The sequence below is a fragment of the Camellia sinensis genome, chromosome 3 (genome assembly GCF_055761805.1).
Source record: "Camellia sinensis isolate YWXY chromosome 3, ASM5576180v1, whole genome shotgun sequence".
NCBI classification, from domain to species: Eukaryota; Viridiplantae; Streptophyta; class Magnoliopsida; order Ericales; family Theaceae; genus Camellia; species Camellia sinensis.
The window spans coordinates 16063925-16082332 of record NC_138963.1 but is presented as its reverse complement, the minus strand read 5'-3'; the positions used below and the strand labels follow the sequence as shown (position 1 = coordinate 16082332).

Below are 18408 nucleotides of genomic sequence, written 5' to 3'. Positions count from 1 at the left end.
AATTTAATAAATTTGATATAATGACACAGTTTTATTAAAATTCAAGAGATAAATTACACTAAACCCCATCAACTATTACTCCATATCACTTTGCCCCGTTAACTAAAAATGGTAACAATTAACTCCATTCGTCTACTAATTTTTTCCAATTTGGACCATTCTCATTTTCAACATTCTTCAATCCATCTTTTTCTTATATTCTGCTTATATTATTTTCATTTCCAACTATATTCTCTTATATTCTGCTTATATTCAATTTCAGTCTAAATGTTCTGCTTATATTCTTTTCATTCCCAGGAAATACCCAAAATCATGATTGTTCAACCTTAAGTTTCACTGTTGCTATCAAACCTCACCCTTCTAAAGTCTCATTTAGAAATAAACTATTTTAATAATTTTTTAATTTTTTATAAAAAAGATATACAGAAAAGTAAAAAGAGTGGTATGACACCTTGTAACTTTTTGACTAAAATACTTAATCCCAAAACGAGGCCTAAATCAACAATAAACAAATAAAAGTGAAACCGGACAAGCTATTTTGGTGATAAGCCAACCACCATCTCAACCCCCAATCCCCAAATAAAACTGTACAAACAAATAAGCCAAGTTCAACCAAGAGTGGACAGATTTGGGATGAAAGTTACTTGCCTTACACCAGAAACGGGGTATGGAAATGCGCTTGAAAGCCGGTGGCAATAGCTAACAATCTATTTTGCTCAAGAAGTAATGTTATCCCAAGTTCAGTCTTTGAAGATTACCTGAAAAAAAATTGACAAGGCAAGAAAGCAAAAAAGAAGAATCTCCATACCTTTTCTATGGAAGTATCTCACACAGAATAGGTTTCACAAATAACTAGAGTTACTTGATCTTTCTGTCTACTGTAAATGTGCACCATTGTGTCAAATAAAGAAGTAATAAAATAAAACAACATACATCTTTATCAAATAAACTTTTTTGTTTCCTATTTCCACCATAAATTAACCAGCAAATCAACCTCATAACTGCAAAATTTAGCCAATTGGCTACAACAACCATTTAATGGATTTGTGTTTTGGATGGCACTCTAGGTCCATTTTGTCATGCAACTCTAATCACTATCATGACCGACTTTTTTTCTCCTAGATCATAACGCTGCTCTTTTGGCAGTTCAGTTGGTTTATGCGAAAAAAAGTTCATATCAAGTCTGGCCTCCAACTTTAGCTGATACAGGAAACGATTGCCTACCAGTTGGGGTCGATAACGGATCAGCCATCAAACCCATCAGCTTATTCTTTCCCTCCTTGAAATGTAAATGGCCTTTCATTTTGCTGTCCACAACACGACCCATTTGGACAAGAGGCCCTAAAGAAGCAGCCCTGACATTGACACTCTCCAACCCACTCTTCTGCCAAGCAGCATTACTTATATCCGTGGCTATTGCAGCCAACTCGTGACATGGAAAGAATTGAGTCTCTGCATAGTCCACAAACTCAGGCCCCAACAAAGAGCTTCGAGGTTTTCCCTTACTTTCAGTCCCACAACAACCATGAGCACATTGGTGAGGTATTAATCGGTCTCCACAAGCTCCTTCAAGCAATTTGTAGATCCCAACATCTGGTCTCGAGGCTTGAACCAAAGGCCCTTGCATAGGAATAGAACTTGGAAACGAGGACACAGTTTCAGGACCATCCAAATTATTATATACATTAAATGCACTGACACGTGCCACAGGACGGAAAAGGGTAGGTGGTTCTTTTGCTTCATTAGTAGATTGACCTTCTGGTTGAGCCTTGTCTTCACATAGCTCTTCTATGTTTTCTCTAGAGGTGACATCTTTTCCTTCCAAGGAATTAAATGAATTAACATCTCCGCATGATAGAGTTTCTTCAGATGATGCTTTGGATATGTCCATGCTGAAGTCTCCCAACATATTGCTGGATTCTAGCTTAAACTTGCGACGTTCCGTGCACCGGCGCCTCAGGGTAGAATTCCAGTGGTTCTTAATTGCATTGTCTGTTCTACCTGGCAGAAGCCTTGCGATTGATGCCCATTTGTTTCCATGAATAGCATGGGCCCGAACTATGATGCGATCCTCTTCATCTGAGAAGCATAAATTTGGTGAGGTAGCACATATGTATATGCCCGCACATTGAGCGCGTGCGCACACACACACACACACTTATCATGAAATCACCACAAAGATGAAAAGGTCGAGCTACAATTCAAGCCTTCTCATCTGTAATAAATTCAGTACTTTGTGAGCTATGCTCATTCAGAATAAAACTAAATTTATGCATGACATGATGATAAGTGTTGTGTTTTTAATAAATAAGTGAGCGAAAATAGAACCACTACACATCTAATGTGGTCACACAGGGCATCATCAACACTTTTTGCTATGACTACTGATATCAGCATGAGCATCACAAGTTTGCTGGGAACCATGAACTTCTTGAGGTAGAATGCATGCATACACACGTGTGTGTGTGTGTGTGAAAACACACACATGCGTGCACACACACCATGAAACCACTGTAAAGATGAAAGGGTTGAACTTTGCATGCTGATTCTCACATTTGCCTCCAGATCAGACAGTCAGAAGTAGTAAAACATGTTCTATGTTACATAAAAATTTCTATTAACCTCCCACATTCCCGTGTCTACATGACATGACAATGGGTAAGGTGTGAGATATGTGCCACACAAATATAAGACATGAAAGCTTCTATATGTAGACGAATTCTCAATAATTGGTGTGACTGAAAGTTCCCTAAATTTGACTCTTCGTGGCAATTTCCCATAAAACATAAATCACTTGGGGTCTGTTTGATTAGAAGGATTAATAGTGAGGGGATTAATAATTCCACAAAGTTAGTGTAGGATATGTTATCCAAATAGATTAGTGGGATAAATAATCTCCTTATTTATGTTTGTTTTGCAATCAATATGGAAGGATTTAGTTGGGGTATTAAACCTATTTTCCTCTGCTTTGCTTTCATTACCCTGCTTACAAATACTCTGATCATGTCGTTTTAGTTTATACATTCAGGACATGTTTGTTTGGATGGACATGGGCTTAGGATTGGACTAATAGTCCAAGAAAATTATTAATTCGTTGTTTGGTTAAAAAATTAAAATACGGATTAACAATCCTTTCGGATATGATGTCCCCCATTTGATGGATTATTCAATCCCATAAAAAGGTGTGGGATATAAATTGGGAGATTAGCCAAAATCAGGACTAACTCATCAAATGACCAAATTAACCCTCACTATATATCATATTTGTTGATTATTTTATTCTACAACCTTCACTTCTTCCACGTTGCTGTGATGAGATGAGAGTCTTCAAAGTTCATCGCCGAGCTTGAGCCACTAATCACTGATTTGGAGATCTGGAGCAACTGTTCATCGATTTGGATCCACCATTTGTTGATTCGTTGATCTCAACAAGGCAACTGTTCATCGATTTGGATCCACTATTTGTTGATTCACTGATCTCAACAAATTTCAGTGAGTAATTCTTTTTTTTTTGTTCCATTGATGTTCGGTTTGAATTAAGGTGCTATTACGTGGTTTGATTTGCTATGAATCTTTGTTTTACATTGGTGTTGTTATAGTGATTGCTCTTTCTCTCTCTTCATCTTCATAGATCCATATCTAGGGTTATGAGTTTTCACTCACATTGAAATCGCAGATTTGTTGATTGTGAGTTCATAAATGGATTAATTTATCTTCAATACGATTATATGATACTATGTTAAAAATATTGATAGAGAGAGAAAGAGAATAAATTGTATTATTGATGGATATCTTGATGTATTACAAGATTGATAAATTACAATTCCTATACAATCTATATATAGAAGAAAATGTGGTAGTAGGTGTAGTGGAGGTGATAGTGGGTTAGGTGAAGTGGAGTGTGTGGTGAAGTGGAGTGTGTAGTGGAGTAGGTGTAGTGGAGGTGATAGTGGGTTAGGTGAAGTGGAGTGTGTGGTGAAGTGGAGGTAGGTGAAGTGGAGTGTGTAGTGGAGTAGGTGAAGGTAAAGATGGGAAATTCTAACAGCCCCCCGCAAACTCAAGGAGGAGAGAAACTAACTAACTTGAGTTTGGAGAGAGTAACAAAACAAGAAAATACATAAAAATAAAAAAGGATAGGTGACACTGTATGGTCGTGTCGGACCGTTGTAGCAGACAGTTTACGGGGTCATGTCGGACCGTTGTAGAAGACAGTTTATGGGGTCATGTCGGACCGTTGTAGAAGACAATGTTGTGACAGTTTACGGAGTCTTGCTGGACCCTTGTAGAAACTAACCGGAATCAATGTCGGGACAGTTTACAGAGTCTTGTCGGACCCATAAAGGAGCTAACCGGAATCAATGTCGGGACAGTTTACAGAGTCTTGTCGGACCCATAAAGGAGCTAACCGGAATCAATGTCGGGACAGTTTACAGAGTCTTGTCGGACCCTTGTAAAGTTGCACCCTCAAAAGGTGTGCCCAATTTTGTCAAAAAGGCGTGCCATCAAAAGGCGTGCCCAATTCATCAAAAGGCGTGCCATCAAAAGGCGTGCCATCAAAAGGCGTGTCCACTTTGTCAAAAGATGTGCCATGAAAAGGCGTGCCAGTTTGTCGGGCGGCAAGAGGCGCGCGATACGCGTGGCTGCCTCGGCTATTTAACCAAGACGAAGGCTGAGGCTGAGGCATACCATTCTGAAACCTCTGAAACCAACCCTTCGCTGAAAAAACTCTGCCTCTGCGGAGAGAGAAACTGTGGAACACTTTGTTGCCATTCTGTCACCAACCCTTCCGAACATTACCAGTCTGAAATTGCTATTTCGCTGAAACACTTAGCAACCCAAAAACATGGCCTCTTCTTCCCGTCCAGCTACCCAGAACCTGCTCACGCTCTTTCCAGAACTGAACGAGCCCACAAGAGAAATAACTGGTGCGGTGGCCAGTGAACCTCAACCAAACACCTCTGGTTTTGCTCCATTGAACTTTCCGATGCGGTCGGTGGAGCAAAAAATGGCGGTGCAAACTGATATTGAGGCTAATCAATATACTCTGAAGTCATGCGTGGAAACCATGACGGCGGTCACAAATTTGTCAAACCGGCTGCAGAGTAGGACAAATGAGGTGCAGCATTTAAACGCCCAACTGGCTCTGCTCCAACGCATGTATAAGGATGCGCGAGCAGAGATAAGTGTGCTGAAAGCAGAAAATAAGGAGCTGAAGCGGAAGGCCACCGTGATGTTCCGATTTGGAGGTCCACCATATGCTGCAGTGGAGGAGCAGGGAGTAGTGATCATGCCCAGTGGAGTGGGAAACACGGAGGCAGCACCGTCAAGGGCCGCCCAGGACGGAGGCAAGAAGAAGAGACCGGCTGCAGAGTAGAGAAGAAAAAAATCCGCCAGTGGATGTGGTTGTTTTGTTTGTTTGTTTGTTTGTTTTTTTTTTTTTTTTTTTTTTTTTTTTTTTTTTTTTGTGTAACAATGTGATCGGGGTTGATCCCTGAGATGAATAAAATATGGGTGTTGTGCAAACTCGAATGGTAGGTGTGGTAATGCAGAAAAATCAACAGAAAAATTGTTGCTCCTTAAGTTGCTTGGCCACATCTTTAGCAGAAGATCCAGAAACCTCAATCCAAGTTTTTTGAGAACAGTGCACAGGCTGACAGCATGAACTCTAAATAGAAGAGAGCACGAAAGGGATTGGCTGCCATGTCTGCCAAGTTTGATGGTGCAGTGACATAGTAAGCAAGACCACCAACTGGGATAGACTGGCCTGAGGAACAAACATCAATGACTGGAATATGAACAATAGGGTCACACATTAGAGGTGTGAATGGTAGGATCTGGGGTGAACTTGATCTAGATAGTGGCAACCTGACCAGTGGCTCAGGCAGCAAAGTAGGAAAATCCAGAGGGGGGAGATCAGACACATTAAGAGGTGATATTGGTGTCAACACACTAGAAGACCTTGTAGCTGGTAGTAAAGAAGAAAGTGGAGGTAAAGATAGTGATTCAGTGAATGACATAGGCAGTTGTGGAGGTTTTACTGTGTATTGAAAAATTGATGCCATAGGAGGGCACCAACAATAATAGGGAGAAAAAAAGGGATGAGCCCATTGAAGGTTCTTGAGATCCTGGGCATAAAAAGGGTGGTGTACCAGACTTGCCAAGTGATTCCAACAAATTTGGAGAGAATAAGCCCATTCCAGTAGCTTCTGGATGTTTATCCTTTCCAGAAAGATTTGAACCAGATGCATCCATGGGGCTTACTGGTGAAGAAGCAACAGACAGGTTATCAACAACTGAAAATTGGATGTCCCCACGTCTCCTCAGCTTTTCTCGGGTAACACTTTTCAAGGAAGTTGAGTTTCTGAGAAGGTAGCAGATTATGTTGCTGAAAATCTGGGAAAGAACATTGTGAAAGCACTTGAATTTGTCAGAGACGAAGAAGATCAGTTAGAAGCAGCCATACATAGCGGCTATTTGGACACTGATAAGGAATTTCTTAGTCAGGGAGTAAATGGAGGAGCATGTGCAGCAAGTGTACTGTTTAGAGATGGAAATCTATATGTAGCGAAAATACTGTTTAGAGATGGAATAGGTAGAGGTCCGGCGGGCGGCCAAGGCGAGGCTGCCGCCCGCCGGTGAAGCAAAATGAGTAGGTTGTTAACCTTGCTCTGATACCATGTTAAAAATATTGATAGAGAGAGAAAGAGAATAAATTGTATTATTGATGGATATCTTGATGTATTACAAGATTGATAAATTACAATTCCTATACAATCTATATATAGAAGAAAATGTGGTAGTAGGTGTAGTGGAGGTGATAGTGGGTTAGGTGAAGTGGAGTGTGTGGTGAAGTGGAGTGTGTAGTGGAGTAGGTGTAGTGGAGGTGATAGTGGGTTAGGTGAAGTGGAGTGTGTGGTGAAGTGGAGGTAGGTGAAGTGGAGTGTGTAGTGGAGTAGGTGAAGGTAAAGATGGGAAATTCTAACATACTACCATCTCCAAGTTTTTCCAGCAAATGAAAAGCTCCGATCCCTGCTTTGTAGCTACGTCCCTTCCTCAATTGCACTCTCTTTTAGTCGTCGTATTGTCGTGTTGAATCAGGTTCGTCTCTTCAAGTTGGGTTTGTGTTTTGTGACTTGTTTAATTTTTTTTTGATTGATCAATAATTGCCTGCTTCGTTATGGTTTGCACTTCAATTCACGAACTCTTTAAAAGCTATTTACGATCCGTACATGTAATCCTGTAATTCTCATCTTCTGGAAGGAGAATAGGGTAGTTAGGTGATTTTGGGTTGATGATACATATATATATATATATATATATTTTTGTTAACTCTTAGAAAAGACAAACATAGAAAGATGTATAATTGTATTTGTAATTTTTAAAATCCAATTACTCTAGTGGATTTTGATTTCAGAATATGTTTTCTAATCTTTTCTGAATCGCACCGAATCATACAATTTACTCATTTTCCGATTCAGCAGAACGATTTGTATGTGTCTTCTCTTCCTCCCATTTAGAGGTATCAAACAATTTTTAAAGAATTAAAATAGCTTTTTTTTGTGAATTCATGATGTAATAAGATATTTTCCTGAAATATCTTATTACAGATATGGTGAGAGTGAAAAGTTTCAGGTCAGATATGAGAGAAAGGACATTCTCTAAAAATGTTCAGAGGTTTCTTGTCTTCTCATGAGCTGAAATCTTATAGATATGATGTGCATGCATTTATTTAGGACTTACAGAAAAGAAATGTAGCCTGTTTCTGTACATTTGGAAGTTTGATCAAGAAAGAATTAAACCTCTTGTCATTGGCTTGCAATCAATTTTATTAAGTATTCGGAAATTAGAGTAACAGGTTCATAATGTGTGTGTGTGTGTGTGTGTGTGTGTGTGTGTTTGTATTCTAAATTAGTTGAAATTTCATAATGCTAGAATCATTCAAAATAGGAGTGCCATCAAACAGAACTTTATTTCATCTATCTCTTCGCAAAAGCCATGGTTTAAATCCCAAGGCCAACAGCATGCTACTAGACTAATAGATACACCAATTGAAAAGAAAAAAGAAACTAGAAGAAATGAACTTATATAAATGAGAAGAATATGATGAAGGTGGAGGATTAAAAAATAAAGAAATGCTAAAAAAAGAAAGAGTGCAGTATTAGATTGACCACTTTTGACAAGAAGTTAAAATTCAAATACCAAAATTGCTGCTTTATCTAAATCAACTTCATCATTGGGGAAAAAGAAATGAGAAAAACCTCCAAATCTTAGTTTATCAAATACACATGTACTAGCCTACTTTCTGTTTTTCATTTTTCACTAAAAATAAAGATAAATATATTTAATATTTTATGTAACGGAAAACAATAAATTTCTTCAAACAACTCTTGAATGTTTTTATCATTTTCCCACTTTTTTTTCCCTTCTACAAATCCAATAACTATGATTACGAAACACCAAAAGAAAACTACAGAACAACACATACAGAGTTGCTCTAAGAATTGCACATAGAATGGGAAAGAATAAAAACTGCAACTGTTGACAAAATCTTGTTAATGTTTGGTTTTTCTATCATTTCTGCCCCTCTTTCTGAACTGTCGCTTTTCCACAGTATTTCTTTTTAATCAACAAGCAGTTGAATTCCCCCCGGTATATCTCTATCTTCCAACACAATTGAATCAAGCTCACCAGAATCAGGATTTGTTTTGCTAAAACTAGATATAGCCCTCACACGGGCCAAAGATGTGGAATTTTTTATTTATATATATATTTTTATTTGAACTGATTGTTATGCTCATATGTTCTACATTATTATTATTTTTTTTGTTTTGTTAATTTTTTTTGGAATTATGAAGTTTTCTTATACTCTAATATATTGATGTGCATCACTATTTGCATAGATGGAGTACAATTTCGATGGTCTTGGAGATGAGAGTAATGAGGAGCTTGAGCTATATGTAGTTTTGCAAGTTGTAATGCAAGAATTGTACACCTTATGCGTTGTTGCATATATTGCCATTGAAATTGTCTTGAAGAGGTACATTCATAAGTATCCTCGTACCGTTATTCGAGGGCCCAATCGATTGCAAGAACAAATGGAACACATTAATCGGCTAGTGAGAGAAAGCGACATTACTTGCATTGAACAACTTCGTATGGATAGGCGTTGTTTTATGACGTTATGCCATATGGTTCGTACAATAGGCGGGTTGGGGCATTGAAAACATGTTACCTTAGAAGAAAAGATGGCCTTGTTCCTCTATGTCTTGGCACATGACCTGAAAGTACGAAAACTTAAGTTCAATTTCTTTAGGTCCGGAGAGACTGTAAGTCGACATTTCAATGATGTCCTAAAAGCTGTATTGCGCCTTCAAGGCCACTTACTTAGGACACCAAATCCCATAACACAAGCATGCACTGATCCAAGGTGGAATTGCTTCCAGGTAAATGTAGTTTGTAAAACATTTAATAAAATACATTACACATTTTTTTTTACAACTCATAATTATTACAATGTCTTCTATGTACTAGAATTGTCTTGGAGCACTTGATGGAACCTATATTAAAGTTCGTGTACCAGTGGTTTACCAAGCACGATATAGAACGCGGAAGGGGGAGATTGCTACCAATGTTCTAGGAGTTTGCTCTCAGGACATGAACTTCATATATGTGTTGCCGGGGTGGGAAGGGTCAGCTGCAGACTCTAGGGTTTTGAGGGATGCGATTAATCGACCCAATGGCTTAAGAATTCCAACTGGTAATTAATAAATAATTAACTTTGCTTGATGGAATTACTAAGTTTTATTTAATAATAGATTCTAACATATAACATCTCATACAGGGTACTACTACCTAGTAGATGCCGGGTATACAAATGGACAAGGATTCCTAGCACCTTATCGGGGCCAACGCTACCATTTGTTTGTTTGGAGAGCAGGGGCCACTCCAACTAATTATCAAGAATTTTTTAATATGAAACATGCATCAGCCCGAAATGTCATAGAAAGGTGTTTTGGTTTGTTGAAAATAAGATGGGCAATACTTCGTTGTGCATCATACTACCCCATTAGAACTCAAAATCGTATCATCACAGCATGTTGTTTGTTACACAACCTTATTCGTCGAGAGATGCCTGTTGACCCAATAGAAGAGAGCCTAAATAATGACATAGAAGATCAACCTCAATTGGGAGATGATTTTGTTGACACCGTTGAGACATCTAATGAGTGGACTGGGTGGCGGGATACACTTGCAATGCAACTATATAACAATTGGTTGGCTAGTAGGGAGGCATGACAAGGATAGTTTCAATATTTGTAAAAGTACTTGTTACAAGTATGATGTAGTTTCATTTGATTTGTAATTGGAACTTGTATTAGCTTGTGGATGTTGCACCATGTTTTGCAAAAATTGTATGGTTTTTGTTGGTGATTGCATATTTTTTAAGTGACGATATTTTTTTTTCTCATGGATTTGTTACATGCATGTATGGGTTTGAAATTTTTTGAATATTGAAATCTATTTATGTATTGACTTGTTTTGGCACATTAACAGGTTGATAATTATATAATGGAGACTAACATGCACACTTTTCTTTTTTCTTCTTTGCTAGGCATGGATAGTGAAGTGTCTAGTTCTCGTAAAAAAGTAAAGGAGAAAGTTGATTCGTCAAAACCAAGGCGATTATGGAGCCCACGAGAAGAGCAATGTCTTATTAATGCCTTGATGCACATTGTCAACAATGGAATGAAACAGGACAATGCCTTCAAGGCCGGCTACCTTATGAAATTAGAGGAGAAATTGTTGGAGATGCTACCCGGGACAAATCTTCGCGGCACTCCCCACATCGAATCAAAGATAAAGATATGGAAGAAGCACTACAACTGTGTAGCAGGAATGCTTGGTACTAGTGGTTTTGGATGGAATGACACCGAAAAAAGAATTGATGTTGAGAGTGATAGTGTCTGGGAAGCATATGTTCGGGTAAAATACTTTCTTTTAAGTTACTTTGTATAATTTATTAATTTTTTAATTCATTTTTCTTTAATCTTAAGTTGGAGATATTAATTGAAATTGGTTATTGTAGAGGGAAAGCGATGCGAAAAACTTACGAAACAAAAGTTTTCCGTATTTCGACTCATGGATCCACATATTTGGTAAGGATCGAGCTACGGGCGAGTTTGCTGAAGGGCCTGCTGATGCAGTTGATGCTATAAATGCTGAGGAAGAATTGTTGTTCAACAGTCTTGCAAATGATGGCACATTTCTTGAACATATGGGTATTAGTAGTCATATCGGCGAGGGAATAAATTGCTCCAGCTCATCAAGTCAACGACCACCTGAAAGTTCTACAAAAAAGAATGACAACAAGAAGAGGCCTAGAGGCAATGATGATGTAGTGGAAGGGTTGTCCATGATTGCTAACAAGTTGGGTGAGGTATTTTCTGCCACCAATGAAAAGCTAGATTTCATTGGTCGAAGAATGGGCTATGAACATGATCTCGCATCTAAACGGGCAAGTTTGAATGATGAACTCATTAAGTTGCCAATTGCTCTTGATGAAAGACTAGATGCTTGTGAGATCATATCACAAAGTGCTCAAAAGCTTGACATGTTCTTCAGCTTGACACATGATGACAAACTAAGGTGGGTGATGAGGTTGCTACGTAGGAGTGCTCCATGATAGACTCGTGGCTCTTTTATGTCCTTCTACGTACTTAGTTTTTTTGATTACTCTAATGCATGTAATAAGGACTTGACTTTTGGTTATTTTTTTTTGTTGAACTACTCATATTTTGCTACTTCATATTGCAATATGCTACTTGGAATGGTTATTTTGAAATGATGAATGGTAGATTTATATTTCTACAATTTCATAGTTGAATGATTTTTGATATTTTTTTGTTAAAAAAAAAAGAGAGTTAAATTTTGTTTAAATAAATGCCTTTTTGAATTTGGGCAATGAATGGTTGGATGATTAAAATAACAGGGCATATTTTTTAATGATTGTTTGTGTATATATAAATTTTATACTTGAATGGTTTTTGATTTTTTCTATTAAAAAATAAGTGGGGGTTAAATTTTGTTTAAATAAATACTTTTTTGAATTTGAGCAATGAATGATTTTTTAAAATGGCTCCTTAAGGTATATATAAATTTTATAGTTGAATTATTTTTTATTTTTTCTATTAAAAAAAAATGGGTTAAATTTTGTTCAAATGAATCGAAATGGATGTGGAGCAACAATATGAAAATTTGCTTTTTAAAAATTATAGCTCATTTTAATGCAAAATTTTACATTAATTATAACATGGGTATTATGGTCAATATATTGGATGTCTCATATCTTGTCATGTCCTATTCATTCAAATCTCCTTAAACAAACATTGGATTGGATAATATTTTATTAATCCCCCCTTATAATCCTAACTCAATCCAAACATAGGATAGGATAGACAATCCAAAGGATTCATAGTCCTAGGACTATTAGTCATTGGAATGCTAATCCAACCTAATCCAGTCCGCCCAAACAAACATGGCCTCAATGTGCAAAACTGTCCTATTTACTTTCAATCTCATCTCTGGATAATCAGTACCAAAGGCCCCCTGGTATTCATCATACCACGTTTTCGTGGGATTGTCTGTCCAACGGATAGGTAATCCGAGCAACAATATTACAACCAAACGTCGGAAATATGGGCCACGGATATGTAATCCTAATCCCATGCCTTATTACTGCAAATCAAACAGCCCCTTAAAGCCAGATCAATGCATTGGCATACTAACTTCAAATAAATAAACAATTTCTGGGAATTTACTTTGCCCAACACTTCATGTTAGTATTGAAATGTGATATTCCAGTTCATTTCAACACAACATAATTCTATGTAGTAAATTTTGTTTGTATAGGTGCATTATGATTAAGTAAATACATGAAAGATCAACTATGGAAATGATGCTGCTCATAGACAATCATTATCCTCTAATTGGAATACTGTTTCACACGCACAAAGGAAACACTAGTCTTAAACAACATCTGTTCATACACATCGATATTGTGAGGTTATAAGCTATTGCACATGCAACAAAGAAAAAGAAACTATTTTGTAAAAATAAACTGATGTATTATTGATTGATTCTGATTGATTACAAGATAGATGAATTACAATTCCTATACAATCTATATATAGAAGAAAATGTGGTAGTAGGTGTAGTGGAGGTGATAGTGGGTTAGGTGAAGTGGAGTGTAGTGGAGGTGATAGTGGGTTAGGTGAAGTGGAGTGTGTGGTGAAGTGGAGGTAGGTGAAGTGGAGTGTGTAGTGGAGTAGGTGAAGGTAAAGATGGGAAATTCTAACAGCCCCCCGCAAACTCAAGGAGGAGAGAAACTAACCAACTTGAGTTTGGAGAGAGTAACAAACCAAGAAAATACATAAAAATAAAAGAGGATAGGAGACACTGTATGGTCGTGTCAGACCATTGGTGAAGACACTGTATGGGGTGTCATAACGTTGTAGAGGACACTGTATGGTGGTGTCAGACCGATGTAGAAGACAGTTTATGGGGTCATGTCGGACCGTTGTAGAAGACAGTTTATGGGGTCATGTCGGACCGTTTGTAGAAGACAGTTTATGGGGTCATGTCGGACCGTTGTAGAAGACAATGTTGTGACAGTTTACGGAGTCTTGCTGGACCCTTGTAGAAACTAACCGGAATCAATGTCGGGACAGTTTACAGAGTCTTGTCGGACCCTTGTAGAAACTAACCGGAATCTATGTCGGGACAGTTTATAGAGTCTTGTCGGACCCATAAAGGAGCTAACCGGAATCAATGTCGGGACAGTTTATAGGGTCTTGTCGGACCGTTGGTGAAAGTGGCACCTTCAAAAGGCGTGCCCAATTTTATCAAAAGGCGTGCCATTAAAAGGCGTGCCCAAATCATCAAAAGGTGTGCCGGACATGATGACGAGGCACGTGGGCGTCTTGGCTTGCGTGCCCGTTTGTCGGCTGGTGGTAAGAGGCGCGCGATGCGCGTGGCTGCCTCGGCTATAAAACGGAGGCTGAGGCTGAGGCAGACGAGTCTGAAACCTCTGAACGCTCGGAGAGCTTGTCTCTGCAAATCTTGAAACACCTGGAAACCAACCCTTCTCTGAAACACTTAGCAACTCAAAAACATGGCCTCTTTTTCCCGTCCAGTTACCCAGAACCTGCTCACGCTCTTTCCAGAACTGAACGAGCCCACAAGAGAAATAACTGGTGCGGTGGCCAGTGAACCTCAACCAAACACCGCTGGGTATACTCCGTTGAACTTTCCGATGCGGTCTGTGGAGCAAAGAATGGCAGTGCTGTCGGATGTGGAGGCCAATCAGTATACTTTGAAGGCATGTGTGGAAAGCATGACGGCGGTCACAAATTTGTCGAACCGGCTGCAGAGTAGGACAAATGAGGTGCAGCATTTAAACTCCCAACTGCCTCTGCTCCAACGCATGTATAAGGATGCGCGAGCAGAGATAAGCGTGCTAAGGGCAGAAAACAAGGAACTGAAGCGGAAGGCCACCGTGATGTTTCGTTTTGGAGGTCCACCATATGCTGTAGTGGAGGAGCAGGGAGGAGGCAACGTGCTTGGTGGTCTAGGAAACACGGAGGCAGCACCGTCAAGGGCCGCTCAGGACGGAGGCAAGAAGAAAAGGCCGGCGGCAGAGTAGATAAGAAAAATCCCGCCTGTGGAAGTTTGTTTTTTTTTTTTTTTTTTTTTTGTAATGTTGTTTTGTGGTTTTTGAAAATGTGGATCGGGGTGAACCCCCCATGAATAAAAGAGTGTGTATTTTGTTTTGTTTTGGTTTTGTTTTGTTTTGTTTTTTTTTGTTTTTTTTTTTTTTTTATGTATTTATTTATTTTTTTATTTTATTTTATTTTATTTTATTTTGCTGGGACAGATGAATAAATAAAGAAATAAATAAAAAGAAAAGGAAAGAAAGAAAAGAAGCGAAGGTGGAAATATTAAAAACGAAAAAAGGTGTGGTGGGAATGGATGGAAAAGATGTGTTGGTGGGAGAGAAAAGAAAAGTAAAAGCTGAAGAATAGGATGATTGTGTTTGTGGGTGGAGAATAATTTAAAATAAAAAAATTTATATAATATATTTAATCCTTTGAAACTAGATGCTTGTTTTGATCAAAACCGTGTGCCAAAAGGACCACCCACGTGAGTTCAAACTGGCAAAAGGAAAAGAGAGAGGAAAAGTGTGGTAGCAGTGAGGTGTGTAGGTTCAGGCCGCACCAGAATTTTCATCTACAAAGCCAGAATTTGTGTCTGGTGGCCAAGGGCAGGTCGTTTCCGATGGCGGCGGCGGCAGCGCCAGAGAATGTGGGTCCGAATGTAACGGACTGTTGGAACGGGTTGCCGGTCGGACCTACGATGGAGAGCGAGTCGAGGATGGAGATGGCGTAGATCCAGCAGGCGAAACCGGAGGCGAACCGTTCTGAGCCGGCGGTGGTTTCAGTATCATGATGCTCCTCGTTACCCTCATACCCTCCTCCGCACCTCCACCCTCCGAGTCTTTGCTCGGTCGCACAGTGAAGGTGTGTTGTTTACGGAGCTTTCCGAGGCCGTTTTCCGGACGAGGACCAGCAACGGTGTCGTCCCAGGGCTGATCTAGTAAGCTCATGGCTTAGGTTAGCGAACTGTCTTCAGGCTCTTATGGAGGATTTCCAAGTTCTAACCCAGCGAAGATGTGGTCTCAGAATTTTGATAATGAAATTGACATGCATGGGCTTGAGACATACCCGGGCGTGAAGAGGATCACGATTAAGCCCCAAACAGACAAGTGGGTTTTCCCCGACACCAAGTCAGGCATCATTAGAGCTCAGTAAGTTGATTGAGCCATTGTAAGGCAGAGAAGAGTTCATATGGAATTTGTGGCAGCGGAGTGAAGGTATGTGTAGAGATCCGGCGGGCGGCCAAGGCGAGACTGCCGCCCGCCGGTCAAGCAGAATTATTTGATTCTAAACCTGCTCTGATACCATGCAAAAATAAACTGATGTATTATTGATTGATTCTGATTGATTACAAGATAGATGAATTACAATTCCTATACAATCTATATATAGAAGAAAATGTGGTAGTAGGTGTAGTGGAGGTGATAGTGGGTTAGGTGAAGTGGAGTGTAGTGGAGGTGATAGTGGGTTAGGTGAAGTGGAGTGTGTGGTGAAGTGGAGGTAGGTGAAGTGGAGTGTGTAGTGGAGTAGGTGAAGGTAAAGATGGGAAATTCTAACATATTTCAATACTGGATTGGAGTGCATCAAGTTAAGATATGGGATTTCTTTCATGTCAATGTAATGAAGTTCTTTTATAAAGCCAAAGAAAAAAAAAAAGAAAAAGAAAAAGAAAGAAAAGATATCACACATAAATGTCATTAGAAAGAAAAGAGATCATACACAAAGTACAAACAAAAGCACATAAATGTCATTAGAACATATACAAGGCTATGCAGCACTTACTAAACTTGGTGGTCAACGAAAGATTAATCATACAAAAGTATTTCCTTTTAGACCAACAAATTTGTGAGTGAAATGACCAATCAAGATTGGCCATCAAGAAATTTAAGCCAGGAATACTACTACGGAATAATGGAACCAACTCAAGTTAGAACAATTTCAAAAGACTAGTAACAAGGACTAAAAACATTCTTTGCAAAACAACTGAAAATAAAATTAATTAGCCATGCAAAGCAATACGTAAGACCTATCGAGTGTTGGACATACTAACTTGTGCAATAACTACATACGCGCTCTTAATTAATAATCAGTAAAGCCAGTTTGTTACTCAAAACCAGTATGAGCAATCAATGGCTACACATCAAAATGCACGAGACAATCTATAACTAACATAACATACCAACCGTTGGATTCCAAAATCATTATTCAGTGTACCCCTTGTACGGTTGCCGTCATTTTCTTGTTCTTTTTCTTTCCTTTCGTCTTAAATTTGATTGGAGATATTTAAAAACCACTTCATTGGTTATTCATTTGAAAACACTTCTCGACCCTAAAAATCCAAGTTTAGTAAAAGTAATGACTCTTCAAAGGTCTAAAATCAGGTAATGATGTACATAAAAGTTCTTAATAAATCTAAAACCTCACAAACCCAATTAAATCACAAACAGAAACTGCTTTCCACAAAAAAAAATAAAAACAACACCACCACAGTGATGTTGCTGCATTCTTGGACTAGAAGAAGAAAACATCAATCCTATCATGCAGAGAAAGATTAAAAAAAAAAAAAAAACCGAAACATCACATCACAAGAAAAATTAGTTGCAAAGACAAGTTATTTATCATGAAAAATTCATCAAAAGCCAAAGAAATTGATTTTTTAAGTCCAACCCTCGATTCAAAAACCATAAATAAACAGAACCCAAATCACAAAACATACAATGCAGAATCTGGAGATCCAAAACAAAGGGTTTAAAATTACCAGTAAAGGGTTTGCGCTTGACAGCAGGGTCGAGCTGATTACACCACCTAAGGCGGCACGACTTGCCCGATCTACCAGCAATTCCTCGGGCGATCAAGCTCCAATTCCTCGCCCCGAAGTTGCTGACGAGCCGACTCAGAATCGCGTCCTCTTCAGGAGACCAGGGGCCTTTTACTCTGTCTCTTGATTTCTTTCCAGCTTGGCCGCCGCTGCTTCCGCTTCCCTCTCCTCCTCCGACCACCGCCATGTCGATATCTTCGTTCTTTTCTTCGATATCGCCCCCGTCTGCGGCGGCGACGACGACGGTTACGTCGTCGATTGCTGAATCAGTGGGCATTGTTTCGCTGTGTGTAGAGAGTATCTTTTCGTACTGTAGATACCCGCCTAATTGCACAAAAGCGTTTTCTTTTTTGTTTGTTTTTGTTTTTGTTTTTTGGGTTGTAATAACTGAGAAGTGAAGTGAGTGAGATAGATTCACGGGGCTGGTGTTTTTCGGGGAATCAATTGTTTGGTTTTCAAACTCAATATTTCGTTGGATGTATTGTTTTAGTTTTCATAATTTTAATTGATTTTAATTTTGACTTGTAATTTTAAATTTTAGGGTCATTGACCTAATTAATAATATTGTTAAAGTTTTTGATACAAATTTTTTAATGAATTAATTGAGATAAGCTTCTAAATTGATTAAGTTTATAATTTTTCGTACAAGTATGACACGTGTCGTTCTTATGTGCATTTGTCATTAAAAATTTTAACATTTGAAAATAATTGAACCAATTTAAGACCCAAATATATATATGTATATATATTGTTTCATCTACCGAATATGAGAGCCTGAGCTCTTCTTGAATGAAGTGGTAGTCCCCACGTGAATTCTCTACTCACGTGAGTGATAGAAAACTCTTTTCAAACGCTCATTTCTCTCTTTTCTCTCCTTCC

At 38.7% G+C, this 18408-nt stretch overlaps 2 protein-coding genes and 1 long non-coding RNA gene across 5 annotated transcripts; 1 reads left to right on the top strand and 2 right to left on the bottom strand.

The window, feature by feature from the left end:
- Positions 1–840: 840 nt before the first annotated feature.
- Positions 841–17953, bottom strand: LOC114280539 (transcription factor MYB1). Its single transcript, XM_028222921.2, has 2 exons — positions 17470–17953; positions 841–2079 (listed from the first exon to the last, which is right to left on the bottom strand). The coding sequence occupies exons 1-2, from the start codon at positions 17804–17806 to the stop codon at positions 1178–1180; spliced, it is 1239 nt and encodes a 412-aa protein (XP_028078722.2). The 5' UTR covers positions 17807–17953; the 3' UTR covers positions 841–1177.
- On the top strand, positions 3327–11871 carry LOC114301015 (protein ALP1-like). 3 transcript variants are annotated; one of them, XM_082919156.1, is made up of 4 exons: positions 4794–7098; positions 8901–9443; positions 9532–9757; positions 9842–10433. In XM_082919156.1, the coding sequence occupies exons 2-4, from the start codon at positions 9246–9248 to the stop codon at positions 10294–10296; spliced, it is 879 nt and encodes a 292-aa protein (XP_082775282.1). In that variant the 5' UTR covers positions 4794–7098; positions 8901–9245; the 3' UTR covers positions 10297–10433. The 3 variants fall into 3 exon arrangements, with proteins under 3 accessions (XP_082775280.1, XP_082775282.1, XP_082775281.1); XM_082919154.1 differs by lacking the exons at positions 4794–7098; positions 8901–9443; positions 9532–9757; positions 9842–10433 and adding exons at positions 3327–3492; positions 10613–10983; positions 11087–11871; XM_082919155.1 differs by lacking the exons at positions 8901–9443; positions 9532–9757; positions 9842–10433 and adding exons at positions 10613–10983; positions 11087–11871.
- On the bottom strand, positions 12998–17458 carry LOC145822349 (uncharacterized). Its single transcript, XR_014363477.1, has 2 exons — positions 16269–17458; positions 12998–13099 (listed from the first exon to the last, which is right to left on the bottom strand). It is a non-coding gene; the product is annotated as an uncharacterized LOC145822349 (long non-coding RNA).
- Positions 17954–18408: the final 455 nt, after the last annotated feature.

What these genes read in the sequence shown, in the direction of transcription:
- LOC114280539 (XM_028222921.2), bottom strand. Translation starts at nt 17,806, where the DNA reads ATGCCCACTGATTCAGCAATCGACGACGTAACCGTCGTCGTCGCCGCC. An exon ending in CAAGCGCAAACCCTTTACTG is followed by an intron (nt 2,080 to 17,469) that starts GTAATTTTAAAC and finishes TATGCTTCTCAG; the next exon opens with ATGAAGAGGATCGCATCATA.
- LOC114301015 (XM_082919154.1), top strand. Translation starts at nt 10,615, where the DNA reads ATGGATAGTGAAGTGTCTAGTTCTCGTAAAAAAGTAAAGGAGAAAGTT. An exon ending in TCTGGGAAGCATATGTTCGG is followed by an intron (nt 10,984 to 11,086) that starts GTAAAATACTTT and finishes TGGTTATTGTAG; the next exon opens with AGGGAAAGCGATGCGAAAAA.